The sequence below is a fragment of the Pyricularia oryzae genome, chromosome 2 (genome assembly GCF_000002495.2).
Source record: "Pyricularia oryzae 70-15 chromosome 2, whole genome shotgun sequence".
Classification (NCBI taxonomy): domain Eukaryota; kingdom Fungi; phylum Ascomycota; class Sordariomycetes; order Magnaporthales; family Pyriculariaceae; genus Pyricularia; species Pyricularia oryzae.
The window spans coordinates 8,227,385-8,247,032 of NC_017850.1; the positions used below are offsets into that span (position 1 = coordinate 8,227,385).

Here is a 19,648-nt window from a genome sequence, read left to right on the forward strand (position 1 = left end):
CGCCGGACCCAGACCCGAGGGCTTAGCAAACCACGTATAGCGGTGCCGGCACGGTCCTCAGAGCCATTCTTTCGAATATAGAGAAGGACTGGTGGCGTAAAGAACTTTGTAAACGGTCCCCCGCATATAGGGAATGGAAATTCCAATACACACCGAGAAAGGAGCCCGAGGAACTGCGTTTGCCAAGACCCCTACTGGGCCATTACTTGGCCATGAGGACCGGCCACGGCGATTTCAAAGCCTACCATGACCGTTTCAACCACCAGGATGCAAACACCTCGTGTGCCTGGTGCTGGAAGCGGACCTCCCCTGAACACCCGGTGCACTGCCGCTTTTCGCGGGCGGTGTGGAGAAACTGGCCGTGGCCTGACAACGAGCGGCCGGTCGGGCCGCCAGACCGCGCCCAACGCCGCAAATTCTTCCAGACAAGCCTCGGGCAACCGAAAAGCTTTGAGGCGTTTTCGATAGCCACCAACTACTTCAGCGCCCGCCCCAGAGCGGCCCGCCAGCGCCCCGCGCGCCACGAACGCACTTTACGCCTAGGGACACCGATCGTAAACGACTCGAACTCTGACGAGGAATAGACTTACTGCCTTTTCACCCACACTTCACGGCACAAGCCGTCAGACGAACCCTCCGTGCACCTTAGGCACGGGGTCGCGTCAGTGAACTAACCCCCTAAGCAGGACCGGGCCCGAACCCGGTCAGGCACGATCCGCCTCTGCCCTCCTTGTTTTCCCCCTGTGTAAATAAAGAAGATAGAACGCGCGCCGAGATACCCCTCGGGAGGTTGCTAACGGCCGGCTAACAAGCCGGGCCGAGCCCGGCGTTAACTAATACTACTACTACTACTACTACTACTACTACTACTACTACTACATCAAACAAATACAATGCGCGCTTCATCCACTTTTCTCGCTGTTCTTTTGACGTTTGCGTCGGCTGTTATAGCTGCCCCGTCCTCCAACCAGTATAAACCACCTTATCGACCTGGAAAGACAAAGTCTAAAGAAAAAGTCGCTGGTCCATTTAAATCAACCATATTCCCTCCGCCTTTACCTGGCTTTAAAGCTTATCAAAGACCTTTTCAGCCGGACGATTAACAATAATTTTGCCATTTCCCAAAACTTATTGTTTTGTTTGCCCCGATCTCCATCCCAAAACGGAAGGGTCAACTTTTTGTTTAAAAGCCGTTAAAAGGACAATTTTGCTTCAACGGGTGTGAAAACGTTATTGAGGGCCAGTAAAACTCCTGGTAAATAAAAACAAAAATAGTTTGTTGTTTTTAGTTTTAACTCCATCAAAAAAATTCTTTTGGGACTGCGAATATTTAAACTTTGAAAGGTGAATGTTTTTCAAATCTGTTATATTACGAATTCGTACCTATTATATAAGTCCCGGACAATGGATAACACGTAAGGTGTCACGAAAGCGATCCCAATGAGACAAGGCTGCAATATAGGGGCGATTCTACTCGAAGATCTAAAGCTAAGTGTAAAGGAAGAAGAAAGGCACGCAGTGCCAATCGCGTACACGCGCCTAAGCGAACAAATAACAAACTCACCCTGGCGCCTTGTCACGTGAGGTGGAGCTAGTCACGGTTGGCAGTCGCCCAGGCACGCCACTCCGTAACACCAACCTTTAACTCCTGAAAAGCGTTTATTAGTTCTCGACGGCCAGGGATCACACGTCACCGACGAATTTATGCTTGTTTGCCCCCAAAATAACATTCAGCTCTTATATTTTTTCCTGTAATGTACTTTACGGGGTTGATATAGGTCGTAGGTCGGAAACAGTAAAAGGACCATTTGCGTCTGGATTTTAACAGGGGGACGGCGTCCAATAGGGGTGCGGTCCACCGCCCCGCCGCCGCGCGCGGGCGCGGGCCGTCGAGTGGTGCCCAGGGTGAAAATTTTTGATTTGTTAGTATTTCTGATTTTCTAATTGCCGCTGCACTTGCAATAGTGAGGCTGCGGGGCTGTTATGTTAAAATCTCGCATGTTGCAGTTTTATTTTTGTAGCAGCGCTTTCGTAATAATTCCATTGTTCTAACTAGGTTTTAAAATAATGGATTTTACCGAATTTCTTTATAAGCAAGGCGCCCATGCATTATCTTATGAGCCGTCAACCAAGCGTAAACCTCGTCAAACCTCCCTACGTTGCCTTAACTGTGATTTCCTTTTAATTTAAAAGCCGGGCCTTTTTTTCCCCAAAACAATCCAACCTGGAGGGAAGTCGCCCGACAAATTGCAATTATCGTCTGATTTAATATGGACCCAGTTTGGACCAACTTTCATGTCCATTTTCCAAGAGCTGTAACAGGTTCCATCATCTTGACGTACGTTGTTTTTAAACATAAACCAAAAACATTCGGGTACAGGAATACCAGGGTTGTCGAAAAAGTTAGGGTCTCGCTCTCGACTTAGGTCGATAGCGCGTTTTTCTATATATTTGTTGCCCGTTTCGGCATTGACGACAGCGACAGTTCCCAAAGTGAGAAGGAATGTGTTAAAAGTGGTAACACGCATATTGACTTTTCAAAATAATGTCTTTTGCAAACAAAGTTAAAGAAGAGTCTGTAAAATGTTAAAAAGTATGTTTAAAAATGGGAAGGCGAAAATTGAAAGACCGTTGATGTGTGCAGAGTGGCAGTTGAATATATTGGAATTGGATTTTACGAGGGCCATTTATATTATCCGCCCCCTCTTCAAACCGTGACCTTCACTTTTACTTGCATTCACCTAATTACAAGTTAATTATTCAAAATACTTTCCTGCATAATAATAGAACCTTTAATAATTCATCGCGTAAACAAAAGAAAAGCAGTCGTTCGACTATTAATACACATTTATATGCTTGCATTATGAGTAAATTTAACATTTAATGCCGCAAAAGATTTAAATTGAAATGCCTTCATCCCGCGACACCCAAAAATAGAAATACGAATAACAAAGGGCGGCTGGCAGCCAATAATGTAACAATAGAACCTTTAATAATTCACCGCGTAAACAAAAGAAAAGCAGTCGTTCAACTATTAATACACATTTATATGCTTGCATTATGAGTAAATTTAACATGTAATGCCGCAAAAGATTTAAATTGAAATACCTTCATCCCGCGACACCCAAAAATAGAAATACGAATAACAAAGGGCGGCTGGCAGCCAATAATGATCAGGACTGTAACCGACAATAACGCAAAGAGGAGCCCGACTCCAACCAAAGGGAGGACAGGAATGCCTAACTTCTGAATCGAGACTATCTGTACCATTCGGAGCCATAGGGGGAACTAACAAGGAGCAAATGAATGGAGTTAGCAGCAGGATACAGGAAAAGAAAGGGTAGCAAACGACAAAGAAACAAAAAGTATTACGTGATAATGATGGACTTTCTGAGAACGGAGCTCTGTTTTGGTTTGGTGAGAGATAGAGGAGTTCCTAACTGTTGGCAGTTGTTTGCAGCAACGATGTCTGCGACCTAAATAGTGTAACTAGTGTAAGTTTTGGTTAATACGGCTGCAAGATTTTATTTTCGTTCTATGACAACAAACCATAGTATCGGTTGGATCCACCATCCTATAGACTAACTTCAATTTCGATGTTTTTGTTTACCTTAGGCACAAATATTGCCGGTGTCACATGCGCCGAAGTTTAATATTGAACTTTCGCTGTTGATGTGCGCCGGGCGTAATCCCATCCTGTTTGTCGTGCACGTGGAGAATAAAAGGTTTCGAAAAATGTCAATTTAAAAGTAAAATAAGCCAAGTTCAAATCATCTAGCTGAAAACAACGGAGTATTTACACTCTGCTTTAGCCCTCCAAGCTTCCAAAATTCTCACAATGTCCCACGTGGGTGTAGCCGCCATTCAAATCACGATTATTTCTATCCGATTCGCAGCGTTTTGAGCTTTCAGTAAAGTCGTTATTAAATTAGAGAGGTCCGCCTTATTCCTTTTTCACCTCAAACACGCAGTTGTTCGAGCAATTAACAACTTGAATCCTCCAGGCACATTTCGTCTAAAGACTCCGTTCGGGTCGTATTTGCGGTAGTTATAATTAATATTTTCTTTTCAAATATAAATACCCTATACCCTCCCTACATTGAAAGAAAAGTTAACTGTTCACCCTTTTTTGGTATTATCTTTTGCCCTTCTTCATTCGATCAATTTTGTTAAAGTTCCCGTCTCCATTCCCATTATCATATTTGTAACAGCAACCAGTCATTCGATCCTTTATATTTACAAGCCAAGCTCCCAAAATATGCCTTTTCCATCTAGGCGCAAAGTTCTTCTTGTTTCCTCACTCTTGTTTGCATGCCTATCCGCGCTCCCAACGGTGGTTTATCGGGAAGCTTCTACCCCTCCTGAAGAAGTCTGGGCACGCGATTGTTTTGTTTGCCGAGGCGAAAGGTTTGGGGCCAAGGACAATTGCATGACTTACGACGAGCATGTTACTTGGCCCGAAGATCTAATTTCCGCAAATAAAGACCCGTGGATATCGACATCTACTGGCAAAGATTTCGCAATCTTTTGGGCCAATTTTAAATTCCTCAAAATTGAAAGTTATGTTTATCAAATTTCTTTGGCCGGTATCGAAAATAAGGCACTCGATATCGACGAAGCATATAAAAAGGATGGCAAACAGCACCCTCGTTCGAACGAAGGTGAAATCGCAATAAAAGACGCGATTCCTTGGTCAAACGTTCAAGGCTGGTATATTATAAGGCCAGGCGAGCCCCCAGTATGGAAAGACCGGCCGTCGTCTCTTGATCCATTGAAACCCAACGACCCTCGAAAGCCAGTTGTAACAAGCAAAAAGCCTAGGTATTCCAAACATTGGGTTGAAACTTGGAGGGAAGATACAGGTTCTCTTACGGACTGGCGTTCCAAGGCGGCTTCCAACCATGGTAGCTCCACATAGGGTAGTGAAACGCAAGCGTTCGTTTGGTAACGTTGGGCTCCACATCTCCGACCCCCCTAAAGTCCGGCCCCCTTGAAAAATGTAACGACGAAATACCCCTTTTATAAACCGATTTAAATGTAAAACTATCAACGCACAATAATACAATCATTGTCAGGCTCTCCCGGTTCGCTAACCTCTTCTCCATCGTTCAAAGCTTCTAAACAGTCCCTATTATTTTCCTGTGCTTCATAAACGTTTTTTTTGCTGACCAAAAGCTCGTTGGGATCCGGAATTACCCTTTTCCTTTTGACCGGCCGTACCGCCTCCAATTTTGCGTTTAACAAACTGATTTTTTGCTGAGCTTCAGCCAATAAGATATCCTTGGTTTCGAAGCTTTTTTGGACTTTTGCAAACAAAAGCCGTGAAGTGGCGTTACTTTTTTCGGACCGGGAAATTTCCTGTAGTTGAAGTCGAATATCTCGGGTCGTTTTAGGGGTTTTCCAAATAAGTAAAGACTGGTCGTTAATTTTTTGGGTTGGGCTTTCCGGTGTTTTATCCCTTTGGAAGCCGTTATTTTTACCTTTTTCGACGTTGGCGTTGCTATTTTCTAACAAAAAAGGGTTTAAAAGTGGTTTTGCCAAGTTCACCGGCCATAACCCCGTCGTACGCCAACCAGATTGAATGGTTTTTGCTATAAATGCTTTTGATCTGGCTTTTCGATAGCAAAGTAGAAAGTTTCGTTTCCCAACAACCGTTGAACAGCAAAACTGGTTTACAAATCCCAGGTGACGTCGATAAGCTTCCTTTAACGGCCCAAAAACCGATAAATCCAACGGTTGAAGAACGTGTGACGAATGAGGGGGTAAATATAGGAGTTGAATATTGTTTTGCAAGCAAAGAAGCATAAATTCGTCCGTTATATGTGATCCATGGCCATCCAGAACTAATAACCGCTTTTCAGGGGTTAAAGGTTGGGTATACGGAATAAACACCTTTTTTAACCATTCGATACCTGTTTCATTATTTGTCCACCCGTTTTCGGTTGCATGAAATTGCCAGGTATCGAAAGGACTTAAATCAGCTGGAAACCATTGTTGCTGTACGTTTTTCCCCTTAAATATAACGAGGGGAGGTATAACAGCCCCCGTAGCTGATACACATTCGATTATGCTCGTCCAACCCCGCGTTCCAGGCTCTTTTCGCTGTAATGGCCGGATTTTATTACGCCCTAACACCAGGCCATTAGATCCTTTGCCTTCCATTATACCTGTTTCGTCCATATTCCAACGGTTGGCCGGTTTTATAGTATCGACAACGGGATTTTTCAAATAGGACCACCAAGATTTAATTACCTCGGTTGTAGCCCCATTAACCCGGGCATTTTCTATTCGCCGGGGTCTTTGGGTTTTCAAAATTGGATATCGGGCTATAAAACGGCTAACCCAATGTTTCCCAAGGCTTTTTCTTTCTCCGGCGGCCTGAAGAATTCGTTCCGCAAAATAGCGTAGTTCTTGATGCGTTGGCGGAAGGCCTAACGCGGCCTGCGCAAGTACCCAATCTGCCAAATAGGTTTCCTGCTCCTGTGAAAGCCTTTGACAAAATCTTTTCGCTTGTTGAATTGACTGGGCCCCCTTTAAACGATCGTGAAGGGTACTCCGAGGAATACCCCATTTTTGCGAGGTTTTGTGAACTGATTTGCCATTTCTTATGTCAGAAATGGCAGCAAGAAGCTGATTTTCAGTGTACTGTTTCATTGGAAAGTTTGGAGCAAGAATCTTCAAAAATCAAGTTCTAAAGTGAAAAATTCGTCTAGATATTTATAAAATAAAACAAAGGGTTGATGTGGCTGAGTAGATATTTTTAGGGGCCGGACTTTAGGGGGGTCGGAGATGTGGAGCCCAACGTTATTTGTCTGCCTAGGCACACGCACACTTTTGCATGTCAGGTTCGGACTGGCGCTCAACGATCTAAAATTTTCCAGGACTACGAGTTTCATAAGGGGTTAATGAAGGAGGAATGGCGGGGTAAGATCCTCAAGGCCGAAGATGACAATTTTGTAAACCGTTGGCTTGTTAGTCACCAGTGGAAGATTTGGGTTCAATACAAGCTTAAATGTGAGGTTGAAACCACGATAACAATATGAAATGTATCCACCAATGTTTTAGGGCTTCAAGGTCATTTTATCGCCAGAAGTATATTTAAAGGCGTGCCAACCAGAACAAAACACCATTTCGTCGCCAAAGATGCTTGTTCCAATCAATCCTCTGTATTATTTTCGCTAATAATCTGAGCAATAATTTGCACTCCACCTGTTAATATTTTCATTTGTAATAGTAATAGTAGTGTTTATTAACGCCGGGCCGCGCGGAGCGCCGGCAACGCCGGTTCTCCACGCATGCAGCCGCACGTGGAGCATTACGGCACGCTATTTAAATTTACATAAATTTATATAGCGGATCGATCGTCACGGGCCGGGCCCGGGGCGATATAGGGGTGGGTGCCTGCTGCGGCCCTGCAATTTATATTCCTGCGGAGGTATAACCAGCCTGCGGCGCCTTCCGCCGTCTGTGTCACGAAAGCGATCCCAAAGAGACAAGGCTGCAATATAGGGGCGATGCTATTCGAAGATCTAAAGCTAAGTGTAAAGGAAGAAGAAAGGCACGCAGTGCCAATCGCGTACACGCGCCTAAGCGAACAAATAACAAACTCACCCTGGCGCCTTGTCACGTGAGGTGGAGCTAGTTACGGTTGGCAGTCGCCCAGGCACGCCACTCCGTAACAACGGAAGTGGCTGCGCTCAGCTGTGACTGATCCACTTTCCGGGCCCAAGCAAGGCCTTGGTCAATTGTACGCTTAATTACGTCCGCGCATCAGTCGATTGGTTAGTAGGGGGCGTTTCCCGCACCTGGGGGTCGGGTTAGGGCCAGGTTGGGGGGAAAAAAATTAGAAAGAATTGGGAAGAAGGCGAAAAGGCGAATAGGTAGGTAGGCAGGCAGGCAAACAAAAAAAGGCAACAGCAGCAGCTAAGGCCAGATGGATTATCGCACCCAAGGCATCATCGCATCCCAAGGCAGTTTACAGCGATTTACAATTTGCGATTTACGATTTACGATTTACGATTTATAAGTTACAATTATAATAATTACAGCAAAGCACAAAACGGGTTGGTAAAGGCAGGCAGCTGGTAGGAAAATGGGAACAGGGTAAAGAAGGAGGAGGAGGGAGGTGAGGTGAGGAAAAAGGGAGAAAGGATAGCAAAGCCCAGCTGCAAATATTTGTTGCACCCGGGGGCAAGAAACCGCTGTTGCACCCGGGGGCATGAGACTAATTGCATCCGGGGGCATGAGACTAATTGCACCAGGGGGCATGAACTTTTTGTTGCACCCGGGGGCAAGAAACTGCTGTTGCACCCGGGGGCAAGAAACCTCTGTTGCACCCGGGGGCAAGAAACATCTGTTGCACCCGGGGGCAAGAAACCTCTGTTGCACCCGGGGGCAAGAAACATCTGTTGCACCCGGGGGCAAGAAACCTCTGTTGCACCCGGGGGCAAAAAACGTTGCACCCAGGTGCAAAAAACAGTCCCAGGGTTAGGGTAGGGTATTGTTGCCGCAAAGATAATAATAAAGAGGGCGAGGGAAACATCCGTTCACCGCCAGGCGGTGAAATCGTGGAATTTGCAGTGAAGCTTATAATTCCATCGTTATAAACCCAAGGTTTTTGAGAAAAGCAAGCAAGGGAAATCGTGCAAACTCGGGACGGCGGGCGTCATACCAGGAGTGCAGAAATGGCGGCCGGTCCAAACTCGCCGTGAAAAGTACATCGTTTAAAGCAATAAAAGAATTGAAAAAAGCCAAAGGCCACCAGGTCGATACATTATTGGGAATGCCGATGGATTGGCGCAAAGCGAAGGAAAATGTAGGGACAAATAATGTCGGGAAAAGTGGTGGAAAGGTGGAAAGTGAGTCGAAAGGCACGGGAGGGATGACGGGGAATGGGATTACTTGGGGGCTGTTCGTTGTGGGCCCCCTCAAAGAGGGGGTTACAAAACCTTGATTTTCGAAAAAACCGTGGGCCACCCCGCATCAGTTTTTTACCTAGAAAATCGTTAACAATTTAACTTATGCCGAGTGTAATCCCGTTCCATAACAACACAATTGCACTTACCGCAAATATACCTATATCATGACGTCCCCAGAATCTCAAGCTATCTTAGGAGCCCGCATGTATGCCCAATATGTCGAAACTCACCGCAGTAGGGCGGATACCGCGCGGGAGGGCAGATCCAAGCCAGAATCGCTACGATCGTTCTGTAAAAGGAACGGTTACCCGTATTCGAGTACTCAGCGGCATGCTCGTAATCTCCTGATCAATGGCAGTCCTAAGATATCGATAAAGCGCAGCGGGCGGCCTTCATTGTTGACTGATGCTGAAGATCAAGCTCTCGTTGCGTATATCATGCAGCTTGATAAACTTGGTGCATATCCCGACTCACAACACGTAATATCTGCGGCCAATCTGATGCGTCAGTCACGTATACCGCCCTGTGGTCCAATTCAAATGAACTGGTACGGCCGTTGGCGTAAAAAACACCCGGAACTGCGACTTACCAAACAACAACCCGTCGAGATTACTCGCCTTAGTTGGGAGCAACAGATCGATCTTGTGGAGGCCTGGTATCGCCGCACGGCGGCTCATGCGGTAGAGCTTGGGATCACGGCTTCAGCGGCCTGGAACGCTGACGAATGTGGTACTAGAATCGGTGTGAGAGATGGCCGGATACCGGTATTGGTCGTGACGAAAAAGAGGCATGAAAAGCCACGCACCGCGGATCCGGCTAACCGTGAGAGTTGTACGTTAATAGGCGGTGGCAACGCTGTTGGGCAGTCGCTACCGCCCTTCTGTATCTTCACAAAGTGGCCAACGAGCGATTGGCTTGATCTGGATCTGCCTGAGGGTATCGTTTTTACGCGGTCAGAAACGGGGTTTTCCAACGGAGATATCCAGCTCACCTGGATACAGCATTTCAACCGGTATTCGTGGCCAGAAGTTGCTGCCGTGCAATCGATCGGATCTCCCACGTTGAAAGAGTGGTTTGGTCATAACTTTGACGTCAGATTCGACTTTGTGAACCGCACTGCGGCCAAAATCGATCCAAATTCACAGCGGGCCAAAACACGTATTTGGAGGTGGCTTTTTCTCGACGGCTTTACCGGCCACTTTGGCATGGAGATACTTAATTATTGCCTCAGATTTAATATCGAGATCGTTATTTTACCGCCTCATTCAACGCATTATATGCAGCCCATGGACGTATCCGTGTTCACTCACCTGAAAAACGAGTTGCAGGCGGTCCTGCATAAGCATATAAACACCGGTATTCCGGTGTTCACCCGCTCAGATTTCGTTGCTGCGATTCGAGTAAGTCGTTTTCGATCTACAGGTTAATTTAGCGGTAAACTGATATATCTTCCCTTAACTTAGCGCTGCTGGCAAACGGCTTTCACAACTGGCCACGTAATAAGCGGTTTCCAAGATACAGGCTTGTTTCCTGTCGACGGCACCAAAGTGCTCGCCAAACTGCGTGGCCACGCCACGGCAGCGAATACACCGCGATATCCGGACTCCCTTCCTACCGCTGAACGATTTTCACGGGCCAAATATGCGGCAAGCCGTATGGCGGCCAAGGCGCACCACTTTAGTTCAGATACCGTTGATGCTATCTCGGATTTACAAGCCGTTGCCAACGAGGCGATCATCCTACAGCAACGCGTTGCCCAAGAGCAGACGAATAAGCAAAAACGCCTTCAACGCGCTTCACGTTACAAAGTCAAAATGACGTTGAAGTCAAAAGACAAGCAGTTCCAGACCGCTAATACGTTAGAAGATATGCGGGTCGCTCACGAAGCCAAACAGGCGTTGATCGAGGAAACAGCCCTATACCAACAAGAAAAGTTCGTCAGAGATGCGTGGTATAGGGATAAGAATCAGGCTATTCAACGCTGGCGAGAAACAGAGGGCATGCCCAACGGGATTAAGATACAACAGAAGAGATATCTGGAGGACCTCGGCTTCACGCCGGAGAACGTTCCGGCGGTCAGGGAACGCCCTGGAAAAAGGAAGAAGACCGATTCACAGCCCTCACAGTCATGGTTCGTCGATAAAGGGCCAATTTCAGCTGGAAATACAAGTACCCAGATCAATATTACCGTGGATACCGACTTTGCCTGTTCTATCAGCATATGCGTATCACGATCCTCGCAATCAGCCTCACCTCCCGCCCCAAACAGGCCTTCCAAACCGTTCCCACGGTATATACCATTGGCTACACCCTCTCCCCGTCAACTTCAGGATACGAGACCGCTTGAAGACCGTTCCTCGCCGCCAATACCGGGTGGTAGAAAGGATGAGTTGGAAGTACCCGGGTCGCCTTGTGACCGCTTGAGCGACCGGAAAAGGGCGATTGAGCCAAAACTCCAGAAATAGATATCTACAGCGCAATTCACGGCTTCAATTTATCTGCAAATTCTAACCTTTTTCGTGGGTGTAGTGTTTACGAACGTGAATCGAACTTTCATGAGCTACTTTGTTAGCGATCTGCTAACAAATTTGCTGGCCCACGGTTTTTTCGAAAATCAAGGTTTTGTAACCCCCTCTTTGAGGGGGCCCACAACGAACAGCCCCCAAGTAAATAAAAAGCGCGTCGCACCAAAACACAACAGGGCCCGCAAATCGCGCTACCCGATCGCGTCCGCAATTGGCTATTTGGCGCGCACGTCCTTCCCCGAAAACCCGCCATTTTTGCCTAAGGCCACAATGACGTGAATGTCCAAGCTCGAATTTGCCTGAGGCCACAAAGGTCGATGAAGGCATTTACGGGTTGTACGACAATCGACGGCATGCAACGCCCACATAAGGTTACGGTTAAAAATACATCGGGGGACGGATCTTTAGCTAATATATTACGTATCTGTGAGTTTTTTAAGCACCCAACGGCTATGGCTGGGCGTCGTGGAATATTTTAAAGAAACACCAAGATTATTCTTATAATATGTATATTAGATATAAACAGTTTCACGACGGACGACACAACCCGGCCACAATACCAATTTTTATCCATGACCGGAACTGCTAATAAGTCCTCAAGTACATTTTACGCATCGTCAGACCAAGTACAGCATTACTATAATACAGTATTACTATAATAAACATCGAACCGCGGCGACAAATCCGTGGTAACAAGCACATCGCGCACCAATAAATCCCAACACGCCGACAAAGCCTCACCTGCAGGCCGTCCCACCTTGACCACAAGCGACAAAGCCAGCATTTACCAATAGCAACGCTCCCACGCGTTTACTTTCTTTTCCGCGGCTGGGCTCGCGCCACAGTGTTGGACGACAATTTGCGATACTCGACCGCTGATATTCGTCGGCCGCTTATCGCCACGTGCACTTTTGATGGTAATCCCAGTCCAACGTCTTGCAAAGGCCGAAACATTTAAACAAACCCCCGCCATGTCGTCTGACCCCGGTCAAAGGTCGCATTTTGTGGCCGAAGCAATGACGGCCCCTTATCCATTAACAGTCAAATTGTATTAGACCGGAATATATCCCCTGCTTTCTTTTCCGCATTTTTTTCCAAAATCCGACAGAAGCGGCCTGATCCAACACATCCTTTTCAGTTTCATATAAAAAAACAACCCTATCGTGCAATTTTAAGCCCAGACAGGCGCGAATTTATCGTGGTTTTTATTCCAATTCGCGATATGAGTTCGACAAAGCGGAAGCGCGACGCGGCGGAAAACGTGCCGCGCAAAAATGCAAAAACCTCGCCCGAGGATTGGGTGGAAGGCCGAACCAACCGCGAGCTGGCAAAGCCTTACCTGCTCGCGGTGGCCAAGATGCCGGTAGACGCATTGGATACCACGTGGAGCGTCGGCAGGAACCGCGCCCTCGACCACGGCCACGTGCGCAGGTTGAGGGAGACGTTCGCAACCACCGGCCTCGAGCGAAATGCGGACGAGAACAGGCTTTTGCTCCTTTGCAGCGCCGACGAGGTGCGGCGGGCCAAGTCCGAGCACGGACCGCCGGACGGCGACGTGCTCACCTTTTTCAACTGGGCTACCATTAACGACCAGGCAGAGGTGATGGCGGGGCAGCATCGCATCCAGGCGCTGCGGGAATATGTTCGGAAGGCCAAGGCCCCGCCGAGCGAGATGTGGTGGACCTGCGAGCTGTACGACAGAGACCGCCTGCCGTCCGAGCTCAACATCAAAATGCGAATCAACCGACGAGACCCTGGGTTGCCCGACAACCAAGGACAAATCTGGCTGCAGCTTATGTCGATCGCTTCCGATCCGGCAGGGTCGCTCGCGCCCGGAAACACCGTCAAGATCGACAACAAGCTCGTCGGGGCGCTCCGCCTCGGTGGCGAGAAGAATTTCCCCACGCGCCGGCTGGTGTCCATTTGGAACCGCAAAGCGTGGCGCGAAAGGGTTACGAAATGGTGCAGCACGAGGCTCGGAATGGAAACGTTTAACATATCGAATTTCGAATGGCTGGCCAGGTTACGAATCGACGAATATTGGTTCGACACACTGGACGCGGCGCTCCACACGCTCGAGGCCTTACCACTGGACGAAAAGGCATGCCTCGGGCGGGAGGAATGGTCCAGGCTGGCACGTGCCCTGGACGGCAAAACCCGGGACGACCTAAACATCGCCGTCGATGGGCTGTTTTACACGGAAAAAAAGGGACGCCGCACCAGAACCGAGAATTTACTCCCTCACCTGTCCGACGAGGCCTACGAGGCCGTCGTGCACGCAGCCGCAACCGGCAACCTCGCATTCCCAAACGTCAAACACCAGCTCCGCCCTCGCAAAGAGGAAATGCTGTTGACGATTTCTATATTGCAGCACGTGGTTGCCTGGATAAACCCAGCCTGCGCCCTCGAGATAGACGACATCAGCCCGACCGCCAAAGACAAGCCACCCATCTGCGTTTATTTGTTAAAAACACTTTCCCGGATGGCCGCCGAAAGGGGCGACGACGAATACCCCGACGACGCCGCTCGGACCATTTAAAGGGTGGTACTGCAATTCGCGGAAAAACACATAGCTGAAATAAAGGCCCTGTCGCCCTCGACGTCGCAACCCCTGACCCTTGTCGACAGCCCAGTATACGCCCAGAGATTCAAGCACCCCGTATGGGCACGCATTCTCCGCCTGGTGCGTCGAACAACCGACACGCCTGGGGGCCCAGTACTCCGGTCCGCGTGGCAAATGGATTGCGCGACGCGACAAGTCCGCAAACAAGATGAAATGTCGATAATGGTGCGCGGTTTCTGTATAGAAATGCTCAAGTTCGCCAACCACCCGGGTTTCGAAGATCCAGATAAGATCCAGGCCGTCCAGCAAGCAGTAAATGAAGCTTTGGCCAGACATTTGGGCGCTACCAGCGACCGGACGACGCATCCGACCAACCGATTTGGGCGTAACCGGAACCCCTTTGGGGATATCCAGGACCCCAGCGTCCCCGATACCGACGACGACATGTTTGTCTCGCAGGATTCGACAACCCCCTCGAAACACGCCGAAACTACTAATTAAACACGGTCTGACGGGACATTGGCCAGCACAAATGCAACCCCCCGCCGCGCGCGTTCGATTTCGCTCGAGCCGTTAGAATCGCTGCAGTCGCCAGAAAGGAGGGTGGAAGCGACAAAAAACACGCGAATCCCCCCTCCTTCCGCTCAAAAGCAAGCAACCACCAACCCAAACAAAGAAACTGTCGCGACACGAGCTCCTGAATGGACTTTTGGCCCATGCGGGTCGTTATATGGCCCCATTGTTAATAGAAACGTAAATGGTCAGACTGGCAAAAAAAGGACAACAGGGGCCAGACGGAAGTAAAAAGCAATGTTAAACGAAATTTTCGTAGTATTACGTTTCATTTGTAGTAGTTTCATGCACCTGGGTGCAAGGATTAGGACCTTGTAAACCACTTTAACCGTTCGCGAAATGTGACTCCAAATATACGTTTGTAATGACGTCCGAACGTTCCGGATTTGGGACATATATTATAAAATGTTCAACAAGCCGTAAAGGGTTTATATTAACATTCTTACGTCAAACAATGGACGATATTATATTCGACAGCAACCCCGACGGCGCCCCAGCCGGGTTGGACGAAAGGGTGGCCCAGTTAGCAGATCCAGAATGGGCGGACGATGCATTGGTCGACGACGACGTCGAACAAAACAACACGCCCGAAAATACCGAGACTTTTACGGAGTCCAGCCAACGGCTTTGGCGGGTGGACCATTCGACCGGAACTTACAAATACAAAGGTACTTTAATCAAACAGCCAATATTACAAAAAGCTAATTTTTACAGCCCAACGGTTCATCGAAAAGGTACTCGATCCAAGATTCGAACCAACCGATGCTTTGAGGATGCTGCAAACCCGACACACGATTGATTATGGAGCTTCCAGCTCCGGCGGCCGACGACCAAAAACCACCGACAAATTCTACCCACAATTCTTTCTCGATTTCCTCAACATAGTAGGGAAGCCCGGCCGGATGATTTCACAATTCAACTGTCCTACGTACGAGCACGTTACGGTCACCTTCCAGAAGTGGGCGTCGCCGTATGCGGCCAAACACACCGGCGGCATTAATTTCGACCTTACCGGGCGCACGTTCCACATCGCTTCGGGGGTGTCGCCCAAAAACTGGTTCATCGTCATGCACCCGTTGGAAAGTCGAATAAACGAACTCCCACATTCGGCGACCGAGCAACATAGAATCGACCAAACGGCGGCCAATAGCGGGATGCCGACGCCATTGGCTACACAACTCGCGTTTTACATCGTGGACATTTTTCAAGTCACCGGCATGTTTGGCCAGGGCGTCGAGCGAGCCTGGAAGCCTGGGAGCCAACACAGGCAAGATATAAACATATCCAACTGGGCCCTGTTCCAGGATCGTTTTATGCGCGGATGGAAGGACTGGGCCGACGGGTTCGAACCTACGTCTTTTTGGCAGGTACACTTGCCAGCATTCCATGCATACGACTATGGTGTTACGACCAGACAGTTGGGCCGGTACCAGAGAGGCCAGGTGGGGTCACACCCCTCCTGACGACACTCGCCCAAAAGAGATACCGACCGGCAGAACAACGATTACCTAAGGACAAGGCCACGAGATCTCACGTGACCTCACGTGACGGCCAAGGGAATGGATCTCTATGATCTGTAGAATCTCAGTTGAGAATCACAGATCAAACAGATCAAGAGAGATCACATTCGGAACATAGTCTATATAAGGCACGCTCATTACCATGTAGATAGATTCGATTCTAGGATTGCTTAGCAGCAATCAAACTCTAGTTAACCTCAATACTTACTTGAGAACGATCATAACTTCACCCCCAATCATTGAGAACCCCAGTTACCCAGCCAGACGCTCAGTTGCTTCAACCCACTGTACTTTACCCTAAGAACAGGTTACCCGATACCTTGATCGTAACATATGGATCGAACATGCCAATACCAATTAGCCCGGGCATATACGGGCTTTTGGAGGAAATACATTTGCCGGAGCCGCATGAAGAGGAGTCGGACCAAGAGTCGTTGAACGGGACAGAAGGCGGCGAGGGTGAAAATGGGGAGGATATGCCAGTCCGAGAGGGTGGAGACAGCGACATGGATGTGGACGTGGACGAGGATGAGGATGAGGATGGAAACGGTGAAAATAACGGGGACGACGGGGACGACGGGAACGACGGTGACAACAATGGGGACGGCGGGAACGACGAGGAAGAAGACCAGGACGAAGAAAGTTACGAACAGATGATAAGCGACAGTCAAGGGTTAAAAACCCTCATCGACGGGTTGCGTGATCGTTTTGACCTGGAGAACATCGGCGCCATATCCTACGCAGTGGCTGTGTGCATCTATTGCGTCGAAGAAGGGCCAGACGGAACGAAAGAAGTCCGATGCCTCACAGTCGACCGCAACCAAATTGCGGTCGAATATCCCCAAAAAGACTACACGTTTTATCCCCAAGCCTTCCACCCGGCGTACGGCAACATGTCGTCGCCGTCCCCGCCGGAGTTTCTCAAACCTTTAACGACAACAATGAAAAGCAATGCGAGCAGGCGCAACGAAAGCGCCGACGTATTGTCGTTTGGTTACTTCCAAGGGTATTCCAATGTTAAACGGAACGTGCGCCATAGCCCTAAGGACCTTTTACCCACCAAAGGGTTCGCTACTGCCGCTTTTACAATCCCGGCGACGGACGCCGCCGCCACGGCGGCGGCACGTGACCGGCGGAAAAACTTGATTAATATAGTGCGTGGGGTGAAGTTACCAGAGTACCCAGATGCAACCAAGCCGTTTGCCCGCGAGCTGTTTCAAATGGAGACCGCTATCGAGCAGAACGAATTTGCATACAGGTTGGAACAAATGCTTTCCATTAATGTTGCAAATATGAAGGCCGGTAAACAGCGCACCTTTACCGCAATATTCCGGCCAATTTTCCAGCTTATGCGCTTCTTCCTTTTGCAACAGGGGTCCTTTGTCCACATCTTTCGCTCACTGTCGCCAGCCGTTTTCCCGAGGATATTTAGCGCATACTGCCGCCTGTTTGAGCTGGCATATGACGAAATGGATCGCCGGTTCGTCCGAGGACACGAATTTGGTTTGGACCTGGCCAATTCGGAAGGCACCGCGTTTTTGGACCGGATGGGTGGGTACTGCTTCACGGGGTTCGATCGCCATTTGCCCAAAATAATACTCCGGCACCTCGGCACGATCGAAAGTCTCAAGCACGGCGCTTGGCCATATCTGGACCCCAAGTTTCTGGATTTTGGCGTGAACGGAAACCAGACCGTGATTAATTTACATCAATGGCCGCGGAACAAAAAAAACAACAGACCAATCTTTTTGCATATTTCAGAGTTGCGATTCCACTACGGGCCACGGATTGCGTCCAACCGGGAAAGTAACATTTGGTTTTCTCTGCTTGGCGGAAACGTATTTTCCACCCCTTTTAGGGTAGAAAAATTCCTCAAAGAGTTGATCGAAGAGGTTTGGATCCCGGAAACCAGAACGTTTTACAGCATGTTGCTCAGGCGCCGGCTCACTACAGGCCACAAAGACGCCGGCCGCATATTTTCACTTGGCGAAACGGAGCAGTGCCAAGTGGCCATCCGGGAATGGGACGCAAGCCAGGATCCGTTTAGTTTGGCGCAGCTACAGCTGCTATTCGAGGGCATGGATCGCCGTGCTCCGAAAACCACGTCGCGCACGCCGCACGATTTTGTCGCTTCCATATTCGCATCGACCGAAAGCACCAAGGATTGGAAAGAAATCGCGTCCAAAAACGCATTATGGTACCCAACATTCCAACACGCCTTTTTACGAGCCCCAAAAAAAGCCGGCCCAAACACCGTCGCACGTGGGGAATGGGGCCCGATCATGACAAGCTGTTTCCTCGCATCCGGGGTCGAATGGGTACCTGGCGCGGTTAAAGGGAGGCTCACGGCAGCAGTGGCGATCAAGCTGCAGGGGACGGCAAACGCAGCGCCCAAGCTGGCGGGCAGGCCGGGGTCTTTGCTGCGGGTCGCCGAAGAGGCGCGGCGCAGGAACGAGATAAAAATGGAGTTCCTGGCGTCGCAGCAGCGTAGGAAAATTGGATTGATCGATTTCGATTGTGCGATCCCGTTCGTCAAGGTGCCTAATTTGATATGTCAGGGTTATGCCCAAGCCAAACACATTTTTGCCGACAAGGGCGACCAAAAAGTGATGGAACATTACCAAATCGCTTTCACGTGCCTGTTAAACCATTTGGGCGATCCAGCGTGCGAACTAATGATGCTGTTGGTTTTGACAGTGTGCGCATCTTCGGAAACACCGCACGCGGACCCTACAACCAAACAGTTCACCGTGGCACCCAAGCGCAAAGATCCGGCACAACTGGCGCTTGTTATGGTTACAAAAATGATGTGGCAATTTTTCCCGTCGAAGTTCACATGGACGAAAGACCCCAACAAAGCGGCGCATAACGTTCCAGAAATAACTAAGAAAATAGGTATGGTTATTCGACGTTGGTCTGGGAGCCCAAATACTAATTGTCCGTGTAGAGCATAAAGGCTGCAATAACCGGATGTTATGTCAGCTTGGGTGGACGACATTTAAACCGGACATCAAAAGGGAAAACCCGAGGACCGGCGACATAATAATACAGCCCCGAAAAGAGCTGGAGGAGAGGCTGAGGAGGCTGACCAAAGCGCGCAATAGGCCGGAGGATTTTATTGCCATTGTTTTTTCTAGCAACGACCCGATATGGGTGGATAGGTGTGTAAGCATTATTAAAAAGTAGGTAGTGCCATAGGATGTTCGGTTCAAATTACAATTGCAACAAAGGGCGACACGGGGTACTTAACGCGCGCTGACTAGGAATATTTATTGTTGCACTGGGGGCAAGAAATTATTTATCAAATAATTGCTGTTGCACCCGGGTGCAAGAAATTATTTATTACGAAAGTGCCGTTGCACCCGGGTGCAAGAAATTATTTATTAGAAACTATTTATCAAATAATTGCTGTTGCACCCGGGTGCAAGAAATTATTTATTAAGTAACTGCTGTTGCACCCGGGTGCAAGAAACTGGTGTTGCCTCCGGGTGCAAAAAACTATTTATCAAATAACTGCTGTTGCCCCGGGTCCAAAAAACTGGTGTTGCC

General features: G+C 48.7%; 6 protein-coding genes across 6 annotated transcripts; 5 read left to right on the forward strand and 1 right to left on the reverse strand.

The window, feature by feature from the left end:
- Positions 1–2,186: 2,186 nt before the first annotated feature.
- Positions 2,187–2,528, reverse strand: MGG_15972 (uncharacterized protein; the record flags this gene model as incomplete). Its single annotated transcript, XM_003715812.1, has 1 exon — positions 2,187–2,528. One exon carries the CDS (start codon positions 2,526–2,528, stop codon positions 2,187–2,189), a length of 342 nt encoding a protein of 113 aa, XP_003715860.1.
- A 1,730-nt stretch (positions 2,529–4,258) lies between these two features.
- On the forward strand, positions 4,259–4,729 carry MGG_15973 (uncharacterized protein; the record flags this gene model as incomplete). The annotated part of the gene is made up of 1 exon (XM_003715813.1): positions 4,259–4,729. A coding segment is annotated over one exon (471 nt), but the record flags the coding sequence as incomplete, so codon positions are not given.
- A 7,936-nt stretch (positions 4,730–12,665) lies between these two features.
- On the forward strand, positions 12,666–13,982 carry MGG_15974 (uncharacterized protein; the record flags this gene model as incomplete). Its single annotated transcript, XM_003715814.1, has 1 exon — positions 12,666–13,982. The coding sequence occupies one exon, from the start codon at positions 12,666–12,668 to the stop codon at positions 13,980–13,982; it is 1,317 nt and encodes a 438-aa protein (XP_003715862.1).
- A 148-nt stretch (positions 13,983–14,130) lies between these two features.
- On the forward strand, positions 14,131–14,930 carry MGG_14326 (uncharacterized protein). The gene has a single exon (XM_003715815.1). It carries the CDS (start codon positions 14,181–14,183, stop codon positions 14,505–14,507), a length of 327 nt encoding a protein of 108 aa, XP_003715863.1. The 5' UTR covers positions 14,131–14,180; the 3' UTR covers positions 14,508–14,930.
- Positions 14,931–15,033: 103 nt separating this feature from the next.
- MGG_15975 (uncharacterized protein) lies at positions 15,034–16,042 on the forward strand (the record flags this gene model as incomplete). Its single annotated transcript, XM_003715816.1, has 2 exons — positions 15,034–15,247; positions 15,294–16,042. 2 exons carry the CDS (start codon positions 15,034–15,036, stop codon positions 16,040–16,042), a joined length of 963 nt encoding a protein of 320 aa, XP_003715864.1.
- Positions 16,043–16,443: 401 nt separating this feature from the next.
- Positions 16,444–19,285, forward strand: MGG_15976 (uncharacterized protein; the record flags this gene model as incomplete). The annotated part of the gene is made up of 3 exons (XM_003715817.1): positions 16,444–18,705; positions 18,844–18,994; positions 19,047–19,285. The coding sequence occupies 3 exons, from the start codon at positions 16,444–16,446 to the stop codon at positions 19,283–19,285; spliced, it is 2,652 nt and encodes an 883-aa protein (XP_003715865.1).
- Positions 19,286–19,648: the final 363 nt, after the last annotated feature.

Bases quoted from the DNA above. Each gene is read 5' to 3' on its own strand.
- MGG_14326 (XM_003715815.1), top strand. From the start codon at position 14,181: ATGGATTGCGCGACGCGACAAGTCCGCAAACAAGATGAAATGTCGATA.